The sequence below is a fragment of the Liolophura sinensis genome, chromosome 1, assembly GCF_032854445.1.
Source record: "Liolophura sinensis isolate JHLJ2023 chromosome 1, CUHK_Ljap_v2, whole genome shotgun sequence".
Lineage (NCBI taxonomy): Eukaryota > Metazoa > Mollusca > Polyplacophora > Chitonida > Chitonidae > Liolophura > Liolophura sinensis.
In genome coordinates, this window is record NC_088295.1 from 25,436,091 (window position 1) to 25,456,140 (window position 20,050).

At 39.2% G+C, this 20,050-nt stretch overlaps 2 protein-coding genes across 15 annotated transcripts in view; one reads left to right on the forward strand and one right to left on the reverse strand.

Moving 5' to 3' along the window:
- Positions 1–1,205: 1,205 nt before the first annotated feature.
- Positions 1,206–13,389, reverse strand: LOC135466202 (uncharacterized). Its single transcript, XM_064743605.1, has 4 exons — positions 13,228–13,389; positions 3,287–3,523; positions 1,997–2,165; positions 1,206–1,522 (listed from the first exon to the last, which is right to left on the reverse strand). The coding sequence occupies exons 1-4, from the start codon at positions 13,311–13,313 to the stop codon at positions 1,481–1,483; spliced, it is 534 nt and encodes a 177-aa protein (XP_064599675.1). The 5' UTR covers positions 13,314–13,389; the 3' UTR covers positions 1,206–1,480.
- A 1,131-nt stretch (positions 13,390–14,520) lies between these two features.
- LOC135468718 (calcium/calmodulin-dependent protein kinase type II delta chain-like) overlaps positions 14,521–20,050 on the forward strand; it is an 82,562-nt gene continuing 77,032 nt past the window's right edge. For all 14 annotated transcript variants that reach the window (XM_064747126.1, XM_064747167.1, XM_064747222.1 and 11 more), the window contains exons 1-2: positions 14,521–14,628; positions 15,104–15,198. In XM_064747126.1, coding sequence (XP_064603196.1) covers positions 14,555–14,628; positions 15,104–15,198 — 169 coding nt within the window. In that variant the 5' untranslated portion in view covers positions 14,521–14,554. The remainder of the gene's footprint in view (positions 14,629–15,103; positions 15,199–20,050) is intronic.

Consider the following 20,050-nt stretch of genomic DNA (forward strand, 5'->3'; position numbering starts at 1 on the left):
TTATGTAACTGGTTATTCATTGATTCGCATTCCCCAATACTGACATCCCAGCAATATATATTACACATAAATGATAAGCGATTCAGCACAGTCACTATAAATGCACGAAGTGTTAGATAATTACCTACTTACCTATGAACAGCTTAACGTAGCGTATAGCGAGAATTATTGAAATGAAACAATCAGTCCAATGCGACAGTAAGCCAGATTTTATACCCTGCAGGTTACTTTGGTAACGTTTATCATTTCCCATTTATTCATTCAAGCAATTTGTGTCTAGACTGCCATCTGGCATTTTATCTGACGAAGCTACAAAGCCACAATCACACTATATATTCCTCGTATGAGACGCATCCATGTACTTTATTGACAATTTCAACCACAGACAGTTAAATAGATTTTTTTTAGAAGACCTTAAGCTTTTCCAAGAGGTCGTACTGTACTTTAGTTGTATCAAAGCAGGCAGCTTGCTATACATCGTTTTAAAAAAAAGACAACAAGTAGCGTAACGCGAGTTATTCAGGTGCCAGGGTGGAAACAGATCTAAATGGCCATAGTGATGTTTCTCTGATGTGCTCGGTAACTCAATAAATCAGTTCTTAAACTGGAATTCTTACGAGGCCGTGGCCATTTCCAAGCAACCAGAGCCTTGTCACTCATGCTCTGAGAACATATGGTTAAAAGGGTTTCCTTATAATTTGAACTGCTAAATCAAAGTTATGCAAAATCACAAAAACAAAAAAGTTGTGTTTTTTCAAACTTCATGTGATATATTTTACTGATGCATATATACATTTATTCTTGTGTTGTATTTTAATATAAACTGGACTCATTCTGTTTTAAATGGGAAAATAACCCGTCAAAAAGGAAGTCAGTCCAGTGGGTATAGTCTGTTGTTCCTTTCTGTACACCTCTGTGCTCGGAAAAATCCACGTAGCGAGTGATGGTTTTTCCACAGCTTGGACATGACTTGTTTAGGAGGAAAATGTTCATTCATTCATCCAAAAGATATATAATCGGCCTATAGGACAGTCACTGATAACATTTTATCTTAAGATATTCATAATTGTCAATTATATTTACACAAATAATTCATCTTGTACTTTTATTCTTCGACATCACGAAATTAAACACGGGGTTGTTTTGTTGAGTAACTGCATCACTCCATACCAAATGTACCTATCAGCATACGGAATGGACAGGATGTCCTGAGCTATATGTTTTTTGAAAGCGAGCACAGAACTGTATTCAAATGTTTACAGTTTTTTCTTGCGTATACAAAATCTTTCCACTCGTGCAGGAGACAAATCCTGGAAACTGTTACGGTCCTACTCTTGGATTGTTTTGTTCCTTTTGTCTGTGAAAACTGACATCGTGTTTTAAAGTTATCCCCTGACGACATCTGCCAAGTCAGTGACTCCACTGGCCATGTCCTGGTAGTCAAACTGCTGATTATGAAATTTCCTTCTGTATGTCTTGGTCATTCAATAGAGGTATCTTCCAAACCTGCGACACGTTCTTTCTGAAATTTAAATATGTTTGCTTCAATATTTATTTTGGCTGGATTTGTGTGGGATTTAGGGCTGTACGATATTTAGCTCTTCTCCTTGGAGATGTCAAAACAAAATTTCGAAATATCAAGGCAAAGTTTTTCTATACAGTATACTCCTGCATAAGATAGGTTGGTACAACCTACGCCATAACATACATGTTACTCGACCATGACCGCCATGATCGCGGAGAGAAACTTTTCCGCTTTAGCAGAAATATGTCTGTCTTAGATATATGACAAAATTAAATACAAACTGCAGAATTTTTAGCAGTTCATTGTCGGTTCCGACAATAAACTTTCACCAAGTTTTTCACTATCAGTTGTCTGAGGTTTTGATATGGCATAAATAGTGATATTTTCATAAACATTTAACACAGGGAGGGTTTTGGAATGGTTACACATACGTCATAAACCACGCCATGTATTTCTAATGATTACGCTTACCACTTTTGGAATGTTTGGTGAAAATCTTATAATATCCTTTTTGAATTCCATAAAGTATTTCCCGACAGCCGGATTGTCTTTAGCTAGCTTGGTGTCTTTTGTTTTCAGTTTGGCGTACTCGAAAGCACATTCTTCGATGAAGGGCAGAAAGTTTGATACTGCCATCGTTCTGAAAACCGATAAACAACGTTTATAAGCGTCAAAATATAGTTTCATTACACAGCCGAAAATTGAGTGAAAGTGTGATGTTTAATGATGGTAGCTGTAAGTTCAAGTCTTCCTCTTCGGCCGTACGTGGGAAGGTTTTCCAGTAACCTGCGGACGGTTCTTGGGGTGGGGAAGGGAGAGGAGGGGGTGGGGGGGGGGGGGGGGGTCGCCCGGTCTGTGCCTCCTCCCACCATAATATTGGCCGCCGTCCTATAAGTGAAATATCAAAACGCCAAGTGTAAAACGCCAATCAAATAAATATATTAATACGCGACGGTGGCCATCATTACAGTGTTGGGGGGAGCCGTGCAGAGCCCGATGGAAACCCACTACTATCCGCTTTTTGCTGACAGACCTTCCCACGTACGAGAGGAGGGTGACATACAGATAGGCCTATGCGCACCACATATTCGTGTGTATATTTTGTGGGAGAGCGTTAGATTCTACAAACATCCCTACAAACAGTGCATGGGGGCGGTTGAATCTACAAATTACCACTCGGCCATGACCCGAGATCGTCCCTGAGATTGTCTGAGTGAGTTCAAACATTTCTGCTTCAAAGACTCCCTCAGAAACCGGAAATAATCATCATCCTATCATTTCATCGTTGTATCGCCCGACGAAGACACGAATCGGTGAGGCGATGGCATGAAGGACTGCCACACTGACCGACGATGTCGCTTCGCACCATCGCACCAGTGCCAACGTCCGACGTAAGTATGGCACACTTTCCTGATCATAATCCCAGGTTTAGGCTACTCGATTTCTATAAACATGTCACGTGAAAATGATGTACATTTACATGGTGAGGATAATTTGTGAGCAGAACATACATGGCAAGGCATGTTCGTATATGTCTGATTTACTGTTTTGTGCGATCACTGTGAGTTCAAGTCCAGCACATGCTGGATTCCTCTCCGGTCGTACGTGGGAAGGCTTGTCAGCAGCCTGGTCGTGGGTACCCCTAGGTCTTTGACCACTTTGCTCCCACCCTAATGCTGGTCGCCGTCGTATAAGTAAAATATTCTTGAGTTCGGCATAGATACATAAATAATTTCAAATACTGTTGTGAATAGCACGTACTGTTTTATCCCTCTTTCTCTAAACCTGGGAAAGATGTAGTCTGCAATTCCGACCACCTCTTTTGGTAAGCAATCCTTGACGAGTTTTGCGCAGGCTTTGATGTTCATGTGTTCCTTTTCCTCTGGAGTCGGCCTCCTCTCTGTAAAGGTCAGGCTGACAAATTCCCTGAAACACCTGTCTAATTCGTCGGCTTCTTCTTGTGAGGTGAGGGCTACATTGGCCATTCCGAACACGTCTCTGTACGAATGTACCAGAATACACACATATGTAAACATACGAAAATAAAGTTATCACACATGCATCATTGTAGTTTTGATCAACTTTCCTGCTTGAGAAAACAAAAGTTAGCTTATGTTGGTTTTCAATCTCTATATAAATACAAGTTCAGCTGCTTTGTCGACAATGAGTTATACAGCTATAACTCGTTAGAACCTTATCAAGTAGGAAGTAGACCTACTCAGTATGGATACATCGACATAATGCATAGACTATAAATCCACTGCTGTACAGGGTGTCCCAGAAGTCGCGCACCATCCAGGTTGAGGTTGAATGCTTGAGCTACAGAGCGGTGTGTTGCCCCATCTCTTCCAAACATAAAAACTAATTCAACTCTTTCTTGTACTGTTAGTTTATTAGCCATTATTAACTCTAAAGAGAGAAAAAAAATCAGAATCAAATCTGAAACACAGGAAAAAAAAATGAAAATCAGGATGGTGCACGACTTCTGGGACACCCTGTACAGCAATATGTCCACAGTAATAATTTACAAATGTCTTAATTCCCATCCCAGAATTTTTTTTGATTGGTGTTTTACGCCGTACTCAAGAATATTTCACTTATACGACGGCGGCCAGCATTATGGTGGGTGGAAACCGGGCAGAACCCAGGGGAAACCCACGACCATCCGCGGGAAGCTGACAGACCTTCTTACATAGGGCCTACGGCCGGAGAGAAAGCCATCATGAGCTGGACTTGAACTCACAGCGACCGCATCGGTGAGAGACTCCTGGGTCATTGCGCTGCGCTAGCGCGGTAACCAACTGAGCCACGGAGGCCCCTCAATGGTCATAAAACAACAAATCAACGGAGCCCCCCCCCCCCCCCACCCATCCCAGGAAAGACAGTTCATTATATTTATAAAATCGCTGCTAACTCTCGATAAAATAACGCAGGCTCGGGACTTTCGTAGCCTATATATAGCATACTGCCATAAGAGAAATCAAGGAAACTACAACTTTCTATATCCCTATTCCAAATGCAGTTTGGAACATTTGCTCTCATCAGCGTTACTTTTCATTCCCATTATTAGGGTTAACGTCTAGGCATATATAATAGAGGAATTCCACTATAGGCCTATAGTATGCTACAGACCAATTTATACTATAACAGACCTATAGGGTATAACCTAAACAGCATGAAAACATGCATAGGCTAGTTTACAAATAGATAAAAACACGTAGATCATAAGTTTGTGCCGCAAAGTCAGATTAACTACATGTATATAGCTAAAGCTTGCGCGTAATTATAGCTCGGAATGATGAGTAAACGCTTTGATATGACATTCACAAAAAGAAAAATCATTTTGCTCTACATGCTGAACATGAGGTTATACATACTCACGCGTACAGCAATCGACACATACGCATGGTTTACGTTATGATATCAGATTTTGATTTTATGAATGTTCTAAATGTCGTCAACGATGACGTTTTCCACAAAACAACAATGCCGTGATGTCTCATCGGTTTCGGGAAGAAAACTTACGCAACGTCACAAAGGTTATACGTCTTCGAAGATCGAGTTGTCAGCTGGAGCCTGTCAACCTTGGCCTATATAGAAACTAATGGAATTTATGATCGTTATTGGGCCCGATTTTGCACGAGACAGAGAAAAATGAAAAAAAAAATTATCTGTTTTTTAAATAAGGTAGAGTTGATCAAAATTATTCACAGGAGGCTGTAATATGACGTAATAACTGACAGCTACGAGTGTGTGACAAGATACCGGACTAGACGTATAAAGTGTCTAGACGCCAGATCTATAAAGTAAGAAGAAAACACTTCTTTGAAAACAGTAGCTTCACAACATCCGTACATCCGTAGACGATAGTACATGGGCTTTGAGCCAAGTAGAATGTTAAGGAAGAAAACAATTTTGTAGTATTTTAAGTAACTTCTAGCAGAATTCTATTCTGGAGTTTTACTCTGGCTGACGAAATAGTTCTTGAGGACGGCCTATTAGCCCCAAATAAAAAATAATAAATACGGTAAATTTACTAGAGCACAAACCAGGGCTATACCTACAGCTGAATATAGTCTATAATGGCTTGTAGCTCACTAGATCTGCAGCAACACCTGCTCACAGTATATTCGATGAACTCTCTTTGTGGTGAGGCCAAACTTTTGTCGATTTATTGCATTCCAAAATTACGGAAAACAAGACTTCCATTGGGCCCACAGTAGACGCACTTTGATATCAGTGACTGCCTTCGAGTGAATGGGAGACATCTGGGAATGAATGGGAGAACTGTATACCTACAGCATCCTCAGGCTGTACCAGACTTCGTCACAACAGATTCGATCTATCACATGTTGACGAGTGTACTGTGGATATTTTGACACGGTAGCATTGACAATGAAAGGGAGCATACATGTAGTTTGTATACCGAATTTTTCAAAAGATCGGGAAAAATATTAATGTTGATCGTTGCAAACTATTTTTGTTTTGTTTCTCTGAATGATTTGATATTACAGTAAAAATTATTTGACTTAAAAGGCTACACACAGGTCAATGGGTCATGAAAAACTGACCATAATTCACCGTATTTACTCACAGTACAAAGCCAGAAGGAATGGTCTCGGTCATTACACGCATTCAATGTACAATAACCTACGAAGACATTAAATAAACTATGCAGATATATTTAAGCTGTGGGGTGGTAATCGCGGCATGACCCTAGCAACAGTCGATTGGCCAATGAGGTCATGTGGAAGAATCCCACACCCACTGATTCCTAAGGTCAAAAGTTTTTTTTCAATTTGAAAGTTGATGCCATCCACGTCTGCTGAATATAGCCAAGAAAAAAAATAATAAAATAATAATAATAAAATAAACAACAAAACAATCAAACAAAACACAAAGCAGTAATTCTGATACAACCTATACTTATAGCACTTATCAGTTCGTTAAATTGAACATAAAGTCTGCCATTATATAGATAGAGAGAGAAAACATGATATAGAACACAGTTATCACAGGAAATATGTAAAAAAAATTCTGTAAAGTTTTGAAAGCCGAGAATATGAAGTTCAGCACTGGACATATGGTATTGACGGACAATTCATTCCGAGTAGGCCTAACCATGTTATAGAAGGCGCTATGAACTTGGCCAATCACTAGCGCTCAAAGCGTCACGTGATCATTGGCTGTCATATCAAAAAACCTATTAGCTCTTGATTGTCAAGTGTGGTTTCTCATAGTAGATAGACAGATACTGATGCAATAAATTGGATTTTGCGGTTAGCTTAAATTTTAAGCCGATGCATTTTGAACTACGCATTTATGAGCAGGGAACTGAGAACGGCTGCTCGTGTCACAGTGCATGCATGCACGTTGGGAAGGATATACTGCAGCAACTTGTCAGGGTGAGCCGGCAAGAAAACCGCCTCGGGAGAGTCATTGATTGAAGAAAAATATTGTGACTCTTCATTATTTTTCCCTGACAAAGAAGGTCCTGTTATGTTCGCTAAATTCTCTGAAGTCGGTGCAGCCACACCGTGCTACAACTCGACGAGTCCGCGAACATCGCCCTGACCAAGCGCAAAACTAAACGAAACATCGGCCCTTTGGACACGGAACAGAGCTGAAACTCTTTGGTTGGTTATCAGGTGTTTATTATTATTATTATTATTATTTTCTTGTTGTTACATTGTTTAATACCAATGGTAGGCTACGGGAGAACTCCTATAGGTTTTGTGAGGTCACTCTAGATAGCTATAACATTGCAAAATGGCGTCACCAAATGAGTGGGATAGGCACTGACGATTGTTCGTATATATTTTTTTTTTTTGATAAACAGCGTAGAATTTTTAAAGTATTTTTAGAACAATTGTGGAATATTACTTCATTAATTAATTCAGCTTTAGTGGCTGACTTTGTGTTCACGTTTTGAAGGGCATATTCTAAATGTAGTCTACGTGTACACGTGCTTCGTATGCAGTAGTGCAACGGCATGCTTGGATCAGGTACCGCTGGTCATCTGCTAATATGGACGAGTAATAAGTAGTGTATATCTAGGGCACTCGAACATAGCAAACCTCCGCCACAGCCAAATGTACTTACTCCGCAACTGCAAACAAAGGGAGAATACTCTGATTTCTGTCCTGGCTGTCACTGGAAGATGTGTTTAAAAACGTCCTCGATCCCGATCCGGGTCATTACCAATTTTAAATTGGCTGATCCATATACCCATATATGGCTAACATATACCCAAAAATGGATGATCCATATACCTTTATATTGCCAACGTATACACATAAGCATAAGCAGTGCATAATTCTCCGTATCTGACAGACAGACTGACAGACAAATAAACATATTGTACCGCCGTCAAGCAACAAACATACAGGCCTATGTTGTTTGGCCGAGGTATAACAATGTATGTAGAGCGCATACATGCAGCTGCACGTTTATAAATACAACACACAGCGTGAAGTAATTCAATCAGTGTTTATCACACAAGCAAACATCAGTTTGCGGTTTTCTAAATAATATTTGCTCTAATGACACACACAGTAAATTGCTTATTCTGATTTACAGACTTCTGCACGACTTTCGTACTTGACTGTTTACGTCAAGTACATTTAAGTACCGGGTGGTTGAACAACTGTCCAATTTCTATATATGGAGAGAGAGACTTTTTTTTTTTTTGACTGTTTGGAATTTATAAACTAACCTTTAGTCCCCACTTCCAGCTATAGGCCCTACAGCATATTGTACAGTGACAATAGCATACATTTAAAATAGTACGTGCGATCACCTGTCCTGATACTTGCAATATTTCAGCAATATTTGATATTTTTTGTGGACCATAATAGTTATGATGGCAAATATAACTGGAAGGCATTCCCAGGGTGCTAACATTAACACAGCTCAATATACAAATTATCGCGCTACAAACAAAGGGACAACACTCTGTATTTCAAAAATATAACTTCGTTCGGAGAAGACAATAATGCGTACTTTATTCCCATATATTCAATATGTTGTGTTTTGCAAACCATATCTCTGCAACTCCTTAACTTATCGTGTATACCGGATAGGCTTCTTGAATGTATGCCACTCATAGAGAACGCCTGTCTGGTATGATTATTTATCTCGGATATGAACTGAATATGAGTTACATGTAACAATTTATTTTGAAAGCAACGTGCCCATGTAACAGCAGGCGTTTTCTATATAGAATGCAACTATAAATATACATAGCGGAGGTCCTCGACGAAATTTTGATCAGAAGCAAGTGCTGCTTATACAATGCATGTATACTCGTTTATCAGTATGGCTATACTTCTTCAGTAGGCGATTTTTAAGTAGAATTCACATATATGTATAGGAGGTCCTCGACGAAATTTTGTTCACAAACAGGTACTACTTATTTAGATATACTCGTTTATTAGTAGACCTATATATTCATTCTCCAGCAGGGGTTTTCTACATTCGCCGAGTGGAATCTTATATAAATGTAGATTGCCTTGCATGCACTTGTAAACACGTGCTTGTTTTGGCGAGTTGGGTGCAGTGATTATCCATATACTAGGCAAAGAAAATATGAGATCGAAGTATTGGTAAACCATCATGTGTCAATCGCACATTATATGTGTTTGAATGCATGGTAAACACAAATATACATCACTCAGACGACAGACTTTCTGTTAAATTTAACTGAATATCTTTTTTGAGTGTAAAATGCTTGATTTTCAACCACTTGGATCCACAGGGACTCAGATCAAACCTAGTTTTGGGCAGGGAATATTGCTCGTGTGGCCTTTTGCGCAGTCCGACGTTCGGTGAATCCAGACTTATCGTCCACGTGCATCGGTACGTCACATTTGGAAAGTTGGTCAGTAACTTGGTGGTTTACCGCAGGCAATCCGGTTTCCTCCACCCATAAACTCTTAGAGTGAACAGACTTTTTTCAGTAGTAATTCAGTTATTATTCAGTCTTTTTTCATATAATGTCCAGTTAAACGTACACATTAATTCCCATCTGTTACTTGTATTGTTAGTGTTATTTTTCCCTTCTAATATTTACTTTCGCACGCATTGTACACAAATACCGCCGAACCACATGCACCCAGCTCTGCGCAACTGTATATGCAGGCTGACAGCTGTCACTATATGTATGCACGCTGTCTGGCCCTATATGATATACGAAGCAGGCAGAGACACATTGAGAGTGTGTGTCCCAGTGACATAATTATAAAATGATACACATCAACAGATAAATAAAACAAAATCAGTAAAAAAAATGCCTGTTTCATCTGTGCGGCCAGATTGCTACTGTTACTAAGAGTTTCCTCTTATCAGTATATATTTATGTGTACAGTATGTACTCGTTAGTTGCAAAATCTCAATGATATTCACTATGTCATCGTGAACTTGATGAGCAGTGAACGGTTTTTCAATCGGAATATGAGGCCCTGTAAGACTGATGTCTGCATAAAAGGTGACAAAAACTGATAATTAAGTCTGCATGTGACACCCGATATAGCGTGAAAATGATTTCAACAAGGCTAAAATAAGTGACTTTTAGCTCACATACAACGTTACTTAAATGTATATTTTTTATAATGCAAGCTTATTTCGTGGCATACACGAACATGCACTTGCGTTTTTACCGTGGCGTAAAGTGGACCTCTGCAGTAACAAAATATGAATAGCATATGATACAGATCGAAAAAGGAAATTATTTCACTGGATAATATTTTGCTCACCATGTTATATTAACTACCTATGTTTCGAGTTTGTTCTTGAACCTCGCGAAATGATGTTAAGGGGAAATAATCTCGTGAGCTCGGGAACTGCGGATGGTCGTGGGTTTCCCACGGGCAGTGCCCGGTTTCCTTCCACCATACTGCTGATCGTCGTCGTATAAGTGAAATATTCTTGAGTACGGCGTAAAACACCAATCAGATAAATAAATATACACCGTGAGGAAATGTCGCCATTTTGGAACTCTTGTGACACTGGTTAGATAGTCTTCGTAATGAAATACATGCAAATCATACATTTGACGTATACTATACATAAGCACATCCAACTGCCTCATAGAGATGTGCATAGCCCATCACAATATGAGAATCGCAAGCCAAATATATCGAAGGCAATGCGATGATGCAGCAACGGAAACAGGCTTATAACTTCGATTCCTGGATTGGGTACTAAATATCCATATAAATAGCTGAAGCAAATACAGAAACTGTCAGTCAAATGGGGAAAAAAAACCGTCGGCCCAATGAGAAAAAAAAAATGCCTCACCGATGGAAAAGAACTCGTCGATACAATGGGACAGAAACTGTATATAAAAACAGGAAAGAAACCTTCATTCCAAAAGAAATTGAAAGATGGGAAAGAACCGTCGATTCAGTGGGAGACAAACTCCTTATATCCAACTGGAATCAGTTGGGAAAGAAACTTTTTGTCCAGTGGAATGGGACAGAAAGTGTCCAACCAATGGGAAGGAAAATGTTTATCCAATGGGGAAAAACAGTGTACATCCAATAGGAATGTAACTGTCCATCAAATGCAAAAGAAACAATTCATCCAATGGAAGAAAACTGTTTATCCAGTGAGAAAGAAACCGTCGATTGAATAGAAAATAAACTATCTAACTAATGGAAAAGAAATTGTCAGTGACATAGAATGAAATCAGCATTATATAGGTACCAAACCTGCAAACAATTACGCCAATAGTTATTTATAAATCTTTTGTTGGTGTCATTTTCGTGATTCTCCTTAACAAATGAAGACAAAGGTGTGTTCGGTCAGCTGACAGCTGTGCAGTCATGTATTTACCATCACGATATAGGCACATACACATGCATACAGTGTAGATCTATAACACGACTCACGACCCCGCTTCAGTAACCTAATGGTTAGAGTTTCCGCCTCGAAGTCGCGAGACCCGGAATTAAACCAGAGTAGGGTCATACCAAAGGTTTTAAACATGGTACTTGTTGCTGCCTCGCTTGGCGCTCAGCACTGAGAGCTTCGAGGAAAAACGACTGGTTGGCCCGATGTCTAGTATAATGTGACTGGGTGGGGTGTCTGGTGTGTTCGGCGTGACGGCAGCACTTTGACAGCATGGACTCACCCTGCCACAAGAAGACGCCTATTGGCTCCTCGTCGTCATATGGCAGAAAAATTGTTAAAACCGACGTAAAACCCCAAACAAACATACATATAACACCATTTGGTATGATTTATGTGATGGTCGAAGTTTAAGTTAGTCTGCGTGGCGGATGACATTTTGGTGGTATCAAGCTTCCTATTGGAGACACACTGCGCTGATTTGTTCAATGTTCTCAAGACAATATCATTAATAATGGAATACTCTAAGCTTGGTGCGAGTCTGACTGGACCATGTTGCTGTCGGTGTTTGTATACGATGGATATGCCAGTGTCTTGTTTGATGACTAGCTCAATCGCTAGATTTAAAGATGTTTTGCTTTGACATGAACATTTATGAATGGATGAATGAATGATTAAGGCTTATAACGTTGTCAACATCTGAGCCACATCATGTAGCCAAAGCCAGGAAAAAGTCATAGATTTCGACATGGGAGTGGAAACATTCAAAAAACTAAAAAAGAAAAATACTAACACATTTAAACCCAGCATAAAAGAAATTAAGAAACAGTTAATTTTCGGAAACCACATTAAATAAAATAAACTTAACCATACTTAAACATATACGTTTTGTGTTCCGCTATACATATTGCTGTCAGTGATTCACAAGAGGTATATCAAGAGGTGTATATATATATATATATATATATATATATATATATATATATATATATATATATATATATCCTGCATCCATCACGATGGTGCAACGCACATTTCACGTACCGTTAATTCCACATGATCACGCGATAAGTATAATATACATGTATACCACCTCATAACTGTATCGAACATGCAGCAACTGCATACCAAACGTGTGCACATGCACGGGATTTTAGCCGAAGATCATACATTATACACTGAATAGAGCGACAATAGGCCTACATAAAGTTATGTTTTTGACAGGACCTTTCTCCTGGAAGATCCCTCAGCAAGGCTGACAAGTTCCCTGAACTGTAAGTGTATACTTCCCTATACCGTGAGCGCAACTTATATATTTCAAAAGTACATGACGCAGTGTCCATGTTCTGAGACGGTGAGATGCTGCGTCTGTCGCACATAACAACTGCTACTGTAATTCTTCAAATGTAGTTTTGTCTCCAAAATGTGGATAAATTGCACTGAAAGTTGCTCTTTCATATGCGAAAAGGTTGCAGAACTAGGGTACATGTATTCTCAATTATTGCCAAAGGCCTGGGTGACACCGCTGTACAAGTTTGGTCACACAACCAACATAAATTATATAAGCCATGTTATAATTGCAGTCAGTGCATGGTATATTGGTGAGAAATCGATATTTATCTGTCATGACAGCACTTGCATGTATTGCTGGCTAACAGAATGACAAGGGTTAACAATATTCTCTAACAGATGTTAATGCATATACACTGTATTTATAAAACTAAGGCCATGTTCCAATATGCACTAAGCAATTAAGCGACTGTTAGATCAATATTTAAAAGTTTCTCGACATTTTTTGTTAAAATATATATATTTAAGTAACGCTATATGATTTTTGCTTTAGGTATACTTACTCTGCATATACACTTACATGTAATCCTCGGCAGACGAATATAACATATCCTACATAAGACAATTCAAGGATATACAGATATACCATGCAGCTGCGACGGATTCCAATGCATATTAAGCGTTAGATATGGGCTACATGTCTTTCAAAATATATATTATTCCATATATGTACATGCGACGTTCATATATACGACAATTTGTGTATTGGTAGGCCTCCACGTCCCTATGTATACAGTATCGCCTGTTGACCATAGGGCACATGGTGATTGCAGGATGTCATTGAACTTAATATATTATATACGTTTGTCAAATGACAAGTTCGGGTACACAGGCATGTATAGGTACTTGATCGCCGGGACTGATATATCTGTTCTGAGACTGCAATTAGGTTCTTAAGTAACATCATTCGATACGGCGGAATAGCCGGTATGTGAAGGTCGTATAAGCGGATATCTGCTGAAGACAATGCTCACAATATTTTAAGTTTGTTCGTTTGCTTGGCGTCTATCGTTATTTGTTTTTATATAGACGCCACACCGTATCTAAAATCGCTCTTGATCTTTGGGCAATCGGTTTGCACAGTAATGTGCTAAATCTTGTTTAACGTCGGATAAGCAAACGTGGCCAAAATATGTTCACACCACGAACATATATATCTTTAATTCATTTTTATTTTTCATTTATTTATTTGGGGGATGGGAACTGGGGGGGGGGGGGTCCTATCAGCCATACATCGGTTCAGGTCAAATTAAATCGTAATATTGGCCTATCTCATTTATACTCAGTGCATTATTCTTGCGGCTACAGTTAGGCTCAGATTAAAAGGCTGCACGTTTAGAACAAAAGAATATGACATGTGATAGTGGGTCTAATGAGCGAAGAGCCCAAGCCGCGAACACCAATCAAATGTAATTTTCATTCTCGTCCGGCGAGGAAGGCGACGATTGGCTGAGATTGTACCGTTTATCTGTTTCACAGCAGCATACCTTACTGCATGCAGTACATGTAGGCCTATATACCGGTACATATCTACAAAGTATGTCATGACAAGTCCACTCATAATCATACTAAATATTAACTAGACTCCGGAATCAATATCGCCATCTGCTCGGACCGAAGCGTCAGAGGTTCACGATATATTCGGGACTCATTGATCGTTTATCTATTAGTTGTCGAGGTAACCTCCAGCTGATATGCTCTTGCTGTGAGGTGCAAACAAATCCACGTGGCTTGTCAAGTTGTCCCGCCCCCTTTGCTGAGATCACGTTCGGCGTGGCGAGCGAGATTCTGTGAGACCGAGGCCGTTCGACAGACATATACATTTTCAACATGGCTTCGCAGCCAAATAGTACGACTACGGGAAAATTTAGCGACATATATGAACTAAAAGAAGAGCTTGGCAAGTAAGTACGACGCTGTGTAGTAAATGGTATATAAGAACAGCAATTTATGTCAAGATTGGAAGTATTTATATGGGGTTTAACGTGCCATTTCCAGGATAAATCTGCGGAACAACGAGCAAGTGCGAGAGGCTTGGCGATCGCCGGCTGCTGTCTACTAGCTGAGTGTACAAGACGAGACGTCGGCTCGCCCAGGCCATGGCTTGTCTGGCGCTCGCTCAAAGCTAGCACCCGGGAAATACGCTGTAAATTTACCGTGCTGCTTGTGGTTGGTCTGAAATACAACTACTGCCTGTTTATTTGGGTATTTGACGGCTGAGGTTAGCATTGCTACATCTTCTGCTATATTGCGGCTCTGCATCATTTGCTAGCAGGCCCGCATCCCAGTGCCCTGCTCTGTTGCCCGGCCTAGACCTAGGCCCTTGACTGACCAAGCTGATCATTATATGCTCACAAGAGAATCCTTTATTGTTTACAGGGGTGCCTTCTCCATCGTTCGCAGATGTGTTCAGAAATCCACAGGCTTGGAGTTTGCTGCTAAAATCATTAATACAAAGAAATTGTCCACAAGAGGTAAAGACTATTCCATTTTCAATATGATAATGCTAATGCATGCATCCATATATAATTTTGAGCAACGGCATATATTGGAGCAGTAATTTGCCACATAAATTATTTGCATGGAAGTGCTAATTGAAATGGCCAAGGATTAAGCAAGGTGCAAAGCTGTAACTGCATGGGCCAGTTAGTGCACTGTCAGCTTTCCAATATATTATGCAGTATGAGACTAGACATGAGCACACAGTATCTGCCAATGTTCAATTATTTCTATGGTAGTTAATATTGATTTCATCTTGTCGCTCAATGACAGATTGTATGAGTTGGAGCTCTTAGGTTATGATTATACATGCTGTTTTTCTGTCAGGCCTGCGTAAAGCCCTCCTGAGTTGATTTATGTACTGGTGACATGCATGTCACTGTTAGTACATCATATATGGACCTGGCTGTAGCTTTGAGCATGCATATACACATACTGGTATTAATATTCATACATTGCAAGTTGTGACACAAATGGTATTGGTGAAAAACTGGGTCATTTTGTAATTGTAAGACCAGTAATTTTTGTTATTTTTTTATTTATGCTGATATGAATAAATAATTATGACGAAAAAGGCGTAAAATCTGTGTTTGGCTTGGCTGATGAAACTGAAAATAATGCCTAATCATATTTAATGGCTCTTCAGATTGATTTGCCACATGTGGGAAGGTCACCAGCAACCTGACGATGGTTGTGGGTTTCCCCCGGGCTCTGCCCGGTTTCCACCTACCATGATGCTGGCCGCCGTCATATAAGTGAAATATTCTTGAGTATGGCATAAAACACCAATCAAATAAATCAAATTGATTTGGCATGTGTTTAGATTATGTAGTGGGTGGGTGGAAATTTAAAAAATAATGGGTATCGAAAGTAGGTGAACTTAAATTTGATAGAAAACATTATATCTTTGCACAACAGGTTCAGACATTTTATGTCAACAAATACCAAGATGAAACTGAAAATAAGTGCGCATGTAAAAATCAATAGGCGTATTGCTCAAAGCAAAATGTTCTGATATTTATGACATCAATGTTGTGACATGGTATTCTGTGCTCTTTTTATGCCACATTGTTATTCCATATAAATATGATACATATATATGATATATAAATATATATATATATACACACACATATGTAACACAGGCTAACATAAACACAGTGAATATCAAATCATGGCAGGTATGAATGGGACTTAACTGTCAGGCCTAGATTCTGACCATTTAGAAGCACCACAATTACATTAGGTTAGCAAAGACATACATGTAGATGTACTGTGTGAAGAGCGTATTACTAATGCTGGTAGGCAAGCTGGTGCACTTCAGCAGGGATGGCCTCTCCATAATACAATGATGGGATTACCATGGTGCATTATGTAACAAACCAATTAGCATCCAGTCGTTGGTTGGGATAATTACTTTGAGTCTGAAATGCCATGTAAGTGGTACAATTTGAATGATTTGAGGAGACCTACTAATTTTTGCAGTCCTTTCTGAATATTGGGCAGCACGTATGAAGGTACATGTACCAAGACCATGTTCAGTTGATTTTTTTGTATCTTCTCATTTGCTCTCTTAGGTTCATCGGTGTGTTTTTCTACCACATAGGTTTTCACACAAACAATTTTCAGACAAATTTGTAACTACACAAGAAACTGTAACTGCTATTTATGTTTTTGTTCTGTCTCTGAGATTTCATTGTTTTATTGTTTACTATTAACTCGGCATGCTATCTCAAGTCCATGTAGCAGCCTGCGGATGGTCGTGGGCTTCCCAGGGCTGTGCCTGGTTTTCACCCACCATAATGCTCGCCGGTGTCATGTAAGTGAAATATTCTTGAGTACGATGTAAAACACCGATCAAATCAAGTACATGCAGAATTTATAAAATTCATTTCGGGAGTACCAAAATGATTTGTAGTAAAGTGCTGTTGTGTTCTGTTTGCTGCCTTGTTGCTACAGAAGTTTGCACAAGTACTTGAGACAGGAAAACAAAATAAATTGAAGATAGCCTGATTAAGCAAAATTAAACTTTTGTGTACACGTTTCAAGTGATGTCTTTACTGTTAAAAACTGGCAAGGTTGACAGAATCAGACTGTGCAAGCCTGTGCCATAGTTAATGTGACAGGCTGGGAAAACATGTCAGGACAGGTACATATGTGTGTTTGCACAGATGAAGCTGGTCATCTCCTGCATTTGTTTCCACAGAGAAGGCTGCTCTGCTTCTGTAGGAGTCTCATCAGGGATCACTGCTGTGCTCCTGTAGGAGTCTGCACAGAAAGGCTTCTCCGATCTTGTAAGAGTTCCCACAGAGCAGGCTACTCAGCTTCTGTAGTGGTCCCCACAGAAGGGTTGCTCTCCTCCTCTAAGGATGGCTGTTCTTCATGTTGGGAGCTCTGTCAGATGTGGCTGCTCTGTTTTTGTAGGAGTTTCCTCAGAGAAGACTGCTATGCTTCTGTTCTCATAGAGAAGACTTCTTCTCTCCCATAGGAGTTGCCACAGAAAAGGCTGCTCAGCTGCCATCTGAGTTAGTCAATAGTATTGTAAGGTGCCCAGACCCTCTATTTGTCACTTTTCCATTTGCTGTTCTAAAACCAAGATTGTGGACATCCAAACCAGTGGCCCAATGAGTTGAACCTTACTGCCCGTTACTGCCGATCTAGATGGGAAATTTCCTATTAGCGCATTTCTTTTTAATACTGATGTTGTGGATTAACTTTTTCTGGAAGTTCATTTATGTACGAACTGATATGTCTAATAAATTATATCATTGTTCATTAGCAATTATATAATATTTTTCAGGTGTATTTTATTTTCTCAAAGCGCATTGTTGTAACTACCATGGCAACCATTACTTTACTTATACATGAATGACATGTCAGTATTACAAGTATGCATTACATGTATGTAGTCAGGGTACATGTGGTTACATATACAGACATGGAATTCTGCGGACATGTTTTTGCCTGTTCATGTATCTCCACTGTGAACACACTGAATATATGTATATTTGTACTTTAATTCTTCAACTTTTTTGCATGCATGCAAAGTGTTTATTCAGGCATAATGTAAAGACATCATTGACTCAAGCTGGCCAACCCAGTCAGTGTAGTTTTGTCTCCAATATCACATTGAAAAGATGAATAAATATCACTGAAAGTTGTTCTTTCATATGCCATAAGGTTGAGGAATTAGGGCATATATAAACAGACAGTGACTGTGTTTAATGCACCGAATTACACAGGCTAAACTTCTAAACTTAATTTACAATTTTCAGCACAATAACATGAATGTCTTATCAAGATGCATAGTACATGTAATAATGTCGGAAGTAATGTTACGGTGCTTATCCCAATTTTAGTTCACATTAAAGGTGAAAATATTATATGCAAAGTGATTTGAAAGAACCATAGGTAAGGATGATAGGTTTGATGTTTTTTCGGTGAGAAGATTTGTCAGTTTGGAGTTGTAATGCTTTCATGTGATTTAATTGTGACGACAATGAAAGTGCTTTGTAAACAAATAAATGTATCGATGGATGTACAACGGAATGCTTTTACATTGGTTGAAAGGCAGATGTAAATGTGTGCGAGAAAAAATTGCTGTTGAATTCTGGAAACCATGGATACACCTACATACATGTTGTACATGTTTTCATTGTGCCATATACATTTCATGCCAGTGACAGGAGGGTGGGGGTTGTTATGTGGACTAAAATTAAAGGCTGTTAGGACTGGGTGGTACATGTATGTGCATATATCAGTAGAGACACTTCTCCCAACAGCTGTGATACAGCCATTACAAATGTCAGGAAGTGCCCAGTGTTGGACATGATGAATCTAATCAATATTGAATGAGATAGAATGAAGCCTGCAATAACAATAGGGGACAATGTGGACTGACAAAATGGCTGCCTTGGATACCAATGTGCGTTCATGTAGATTAGGTGACATAAGTGACCTTTTATGACTACAAAACAATGGCCCATTGCTTGTCAACTGTTACATTTTAGTGGTTTCCCTTCGTAAAACACAAAGATAATCCACATCGTTATGTATTGAGAAGTAAATGTCTTGTGTACACAATAAGTATCAGCTAAATTTGTAATGTGTCAGGAAGCTGTTTTGTAATTATCATAGTGGGCAACATTGTGTGTGTATGAATACATGCATTGTAAAGTGACAGATGTATTGTGAAGGCTTCTGTTCTATTTGACTAACTATTGCTATGTACTGTACATCATATGTCCAGAGGCATTTTATCATGATTTGATTTCATTGATATAGCAATCTAGTATTATGGATGGTCTGTCAGTAACCTGCGGATGGTCGTGGGTTTTTCCTGGACTGTCCCTGGTTTCTTCCCACTGTAATGCTGGCCGCCATCGAGTAAGTGAAATACCCGTGAATACAATGTAAAACACCAATCAAATAAGTAGATAAATAGTATTAAAGATAACAGAAAAACATACGCACATACTTTGTTGTATCCGAAATGCTTCTCTCAAGACTAAATATATCTGATTATGCACTTCTATATGTAAATATATATGTAAAGGCTGATTTTTTTATGTGTGTGTATTATAGATACAGTGGAACTGAAATTACTGAACATACACAAGATGGCTGAAATACCTAAGAAGGGCACTTTATTAGCTCTAAAGAACTAGTGCTAGCTAAATATGACCTTAAATGACACATTTTGGCCTTATTGATGGGGTAGCATGTGTCTGAATAGGCCCTGCCCTTGGTGCACTATACATTAATCTACATGTATTGTACAACATGTGTTTGGTCTAACTTATAAGACAGTAGACCATAGCAGTTGAA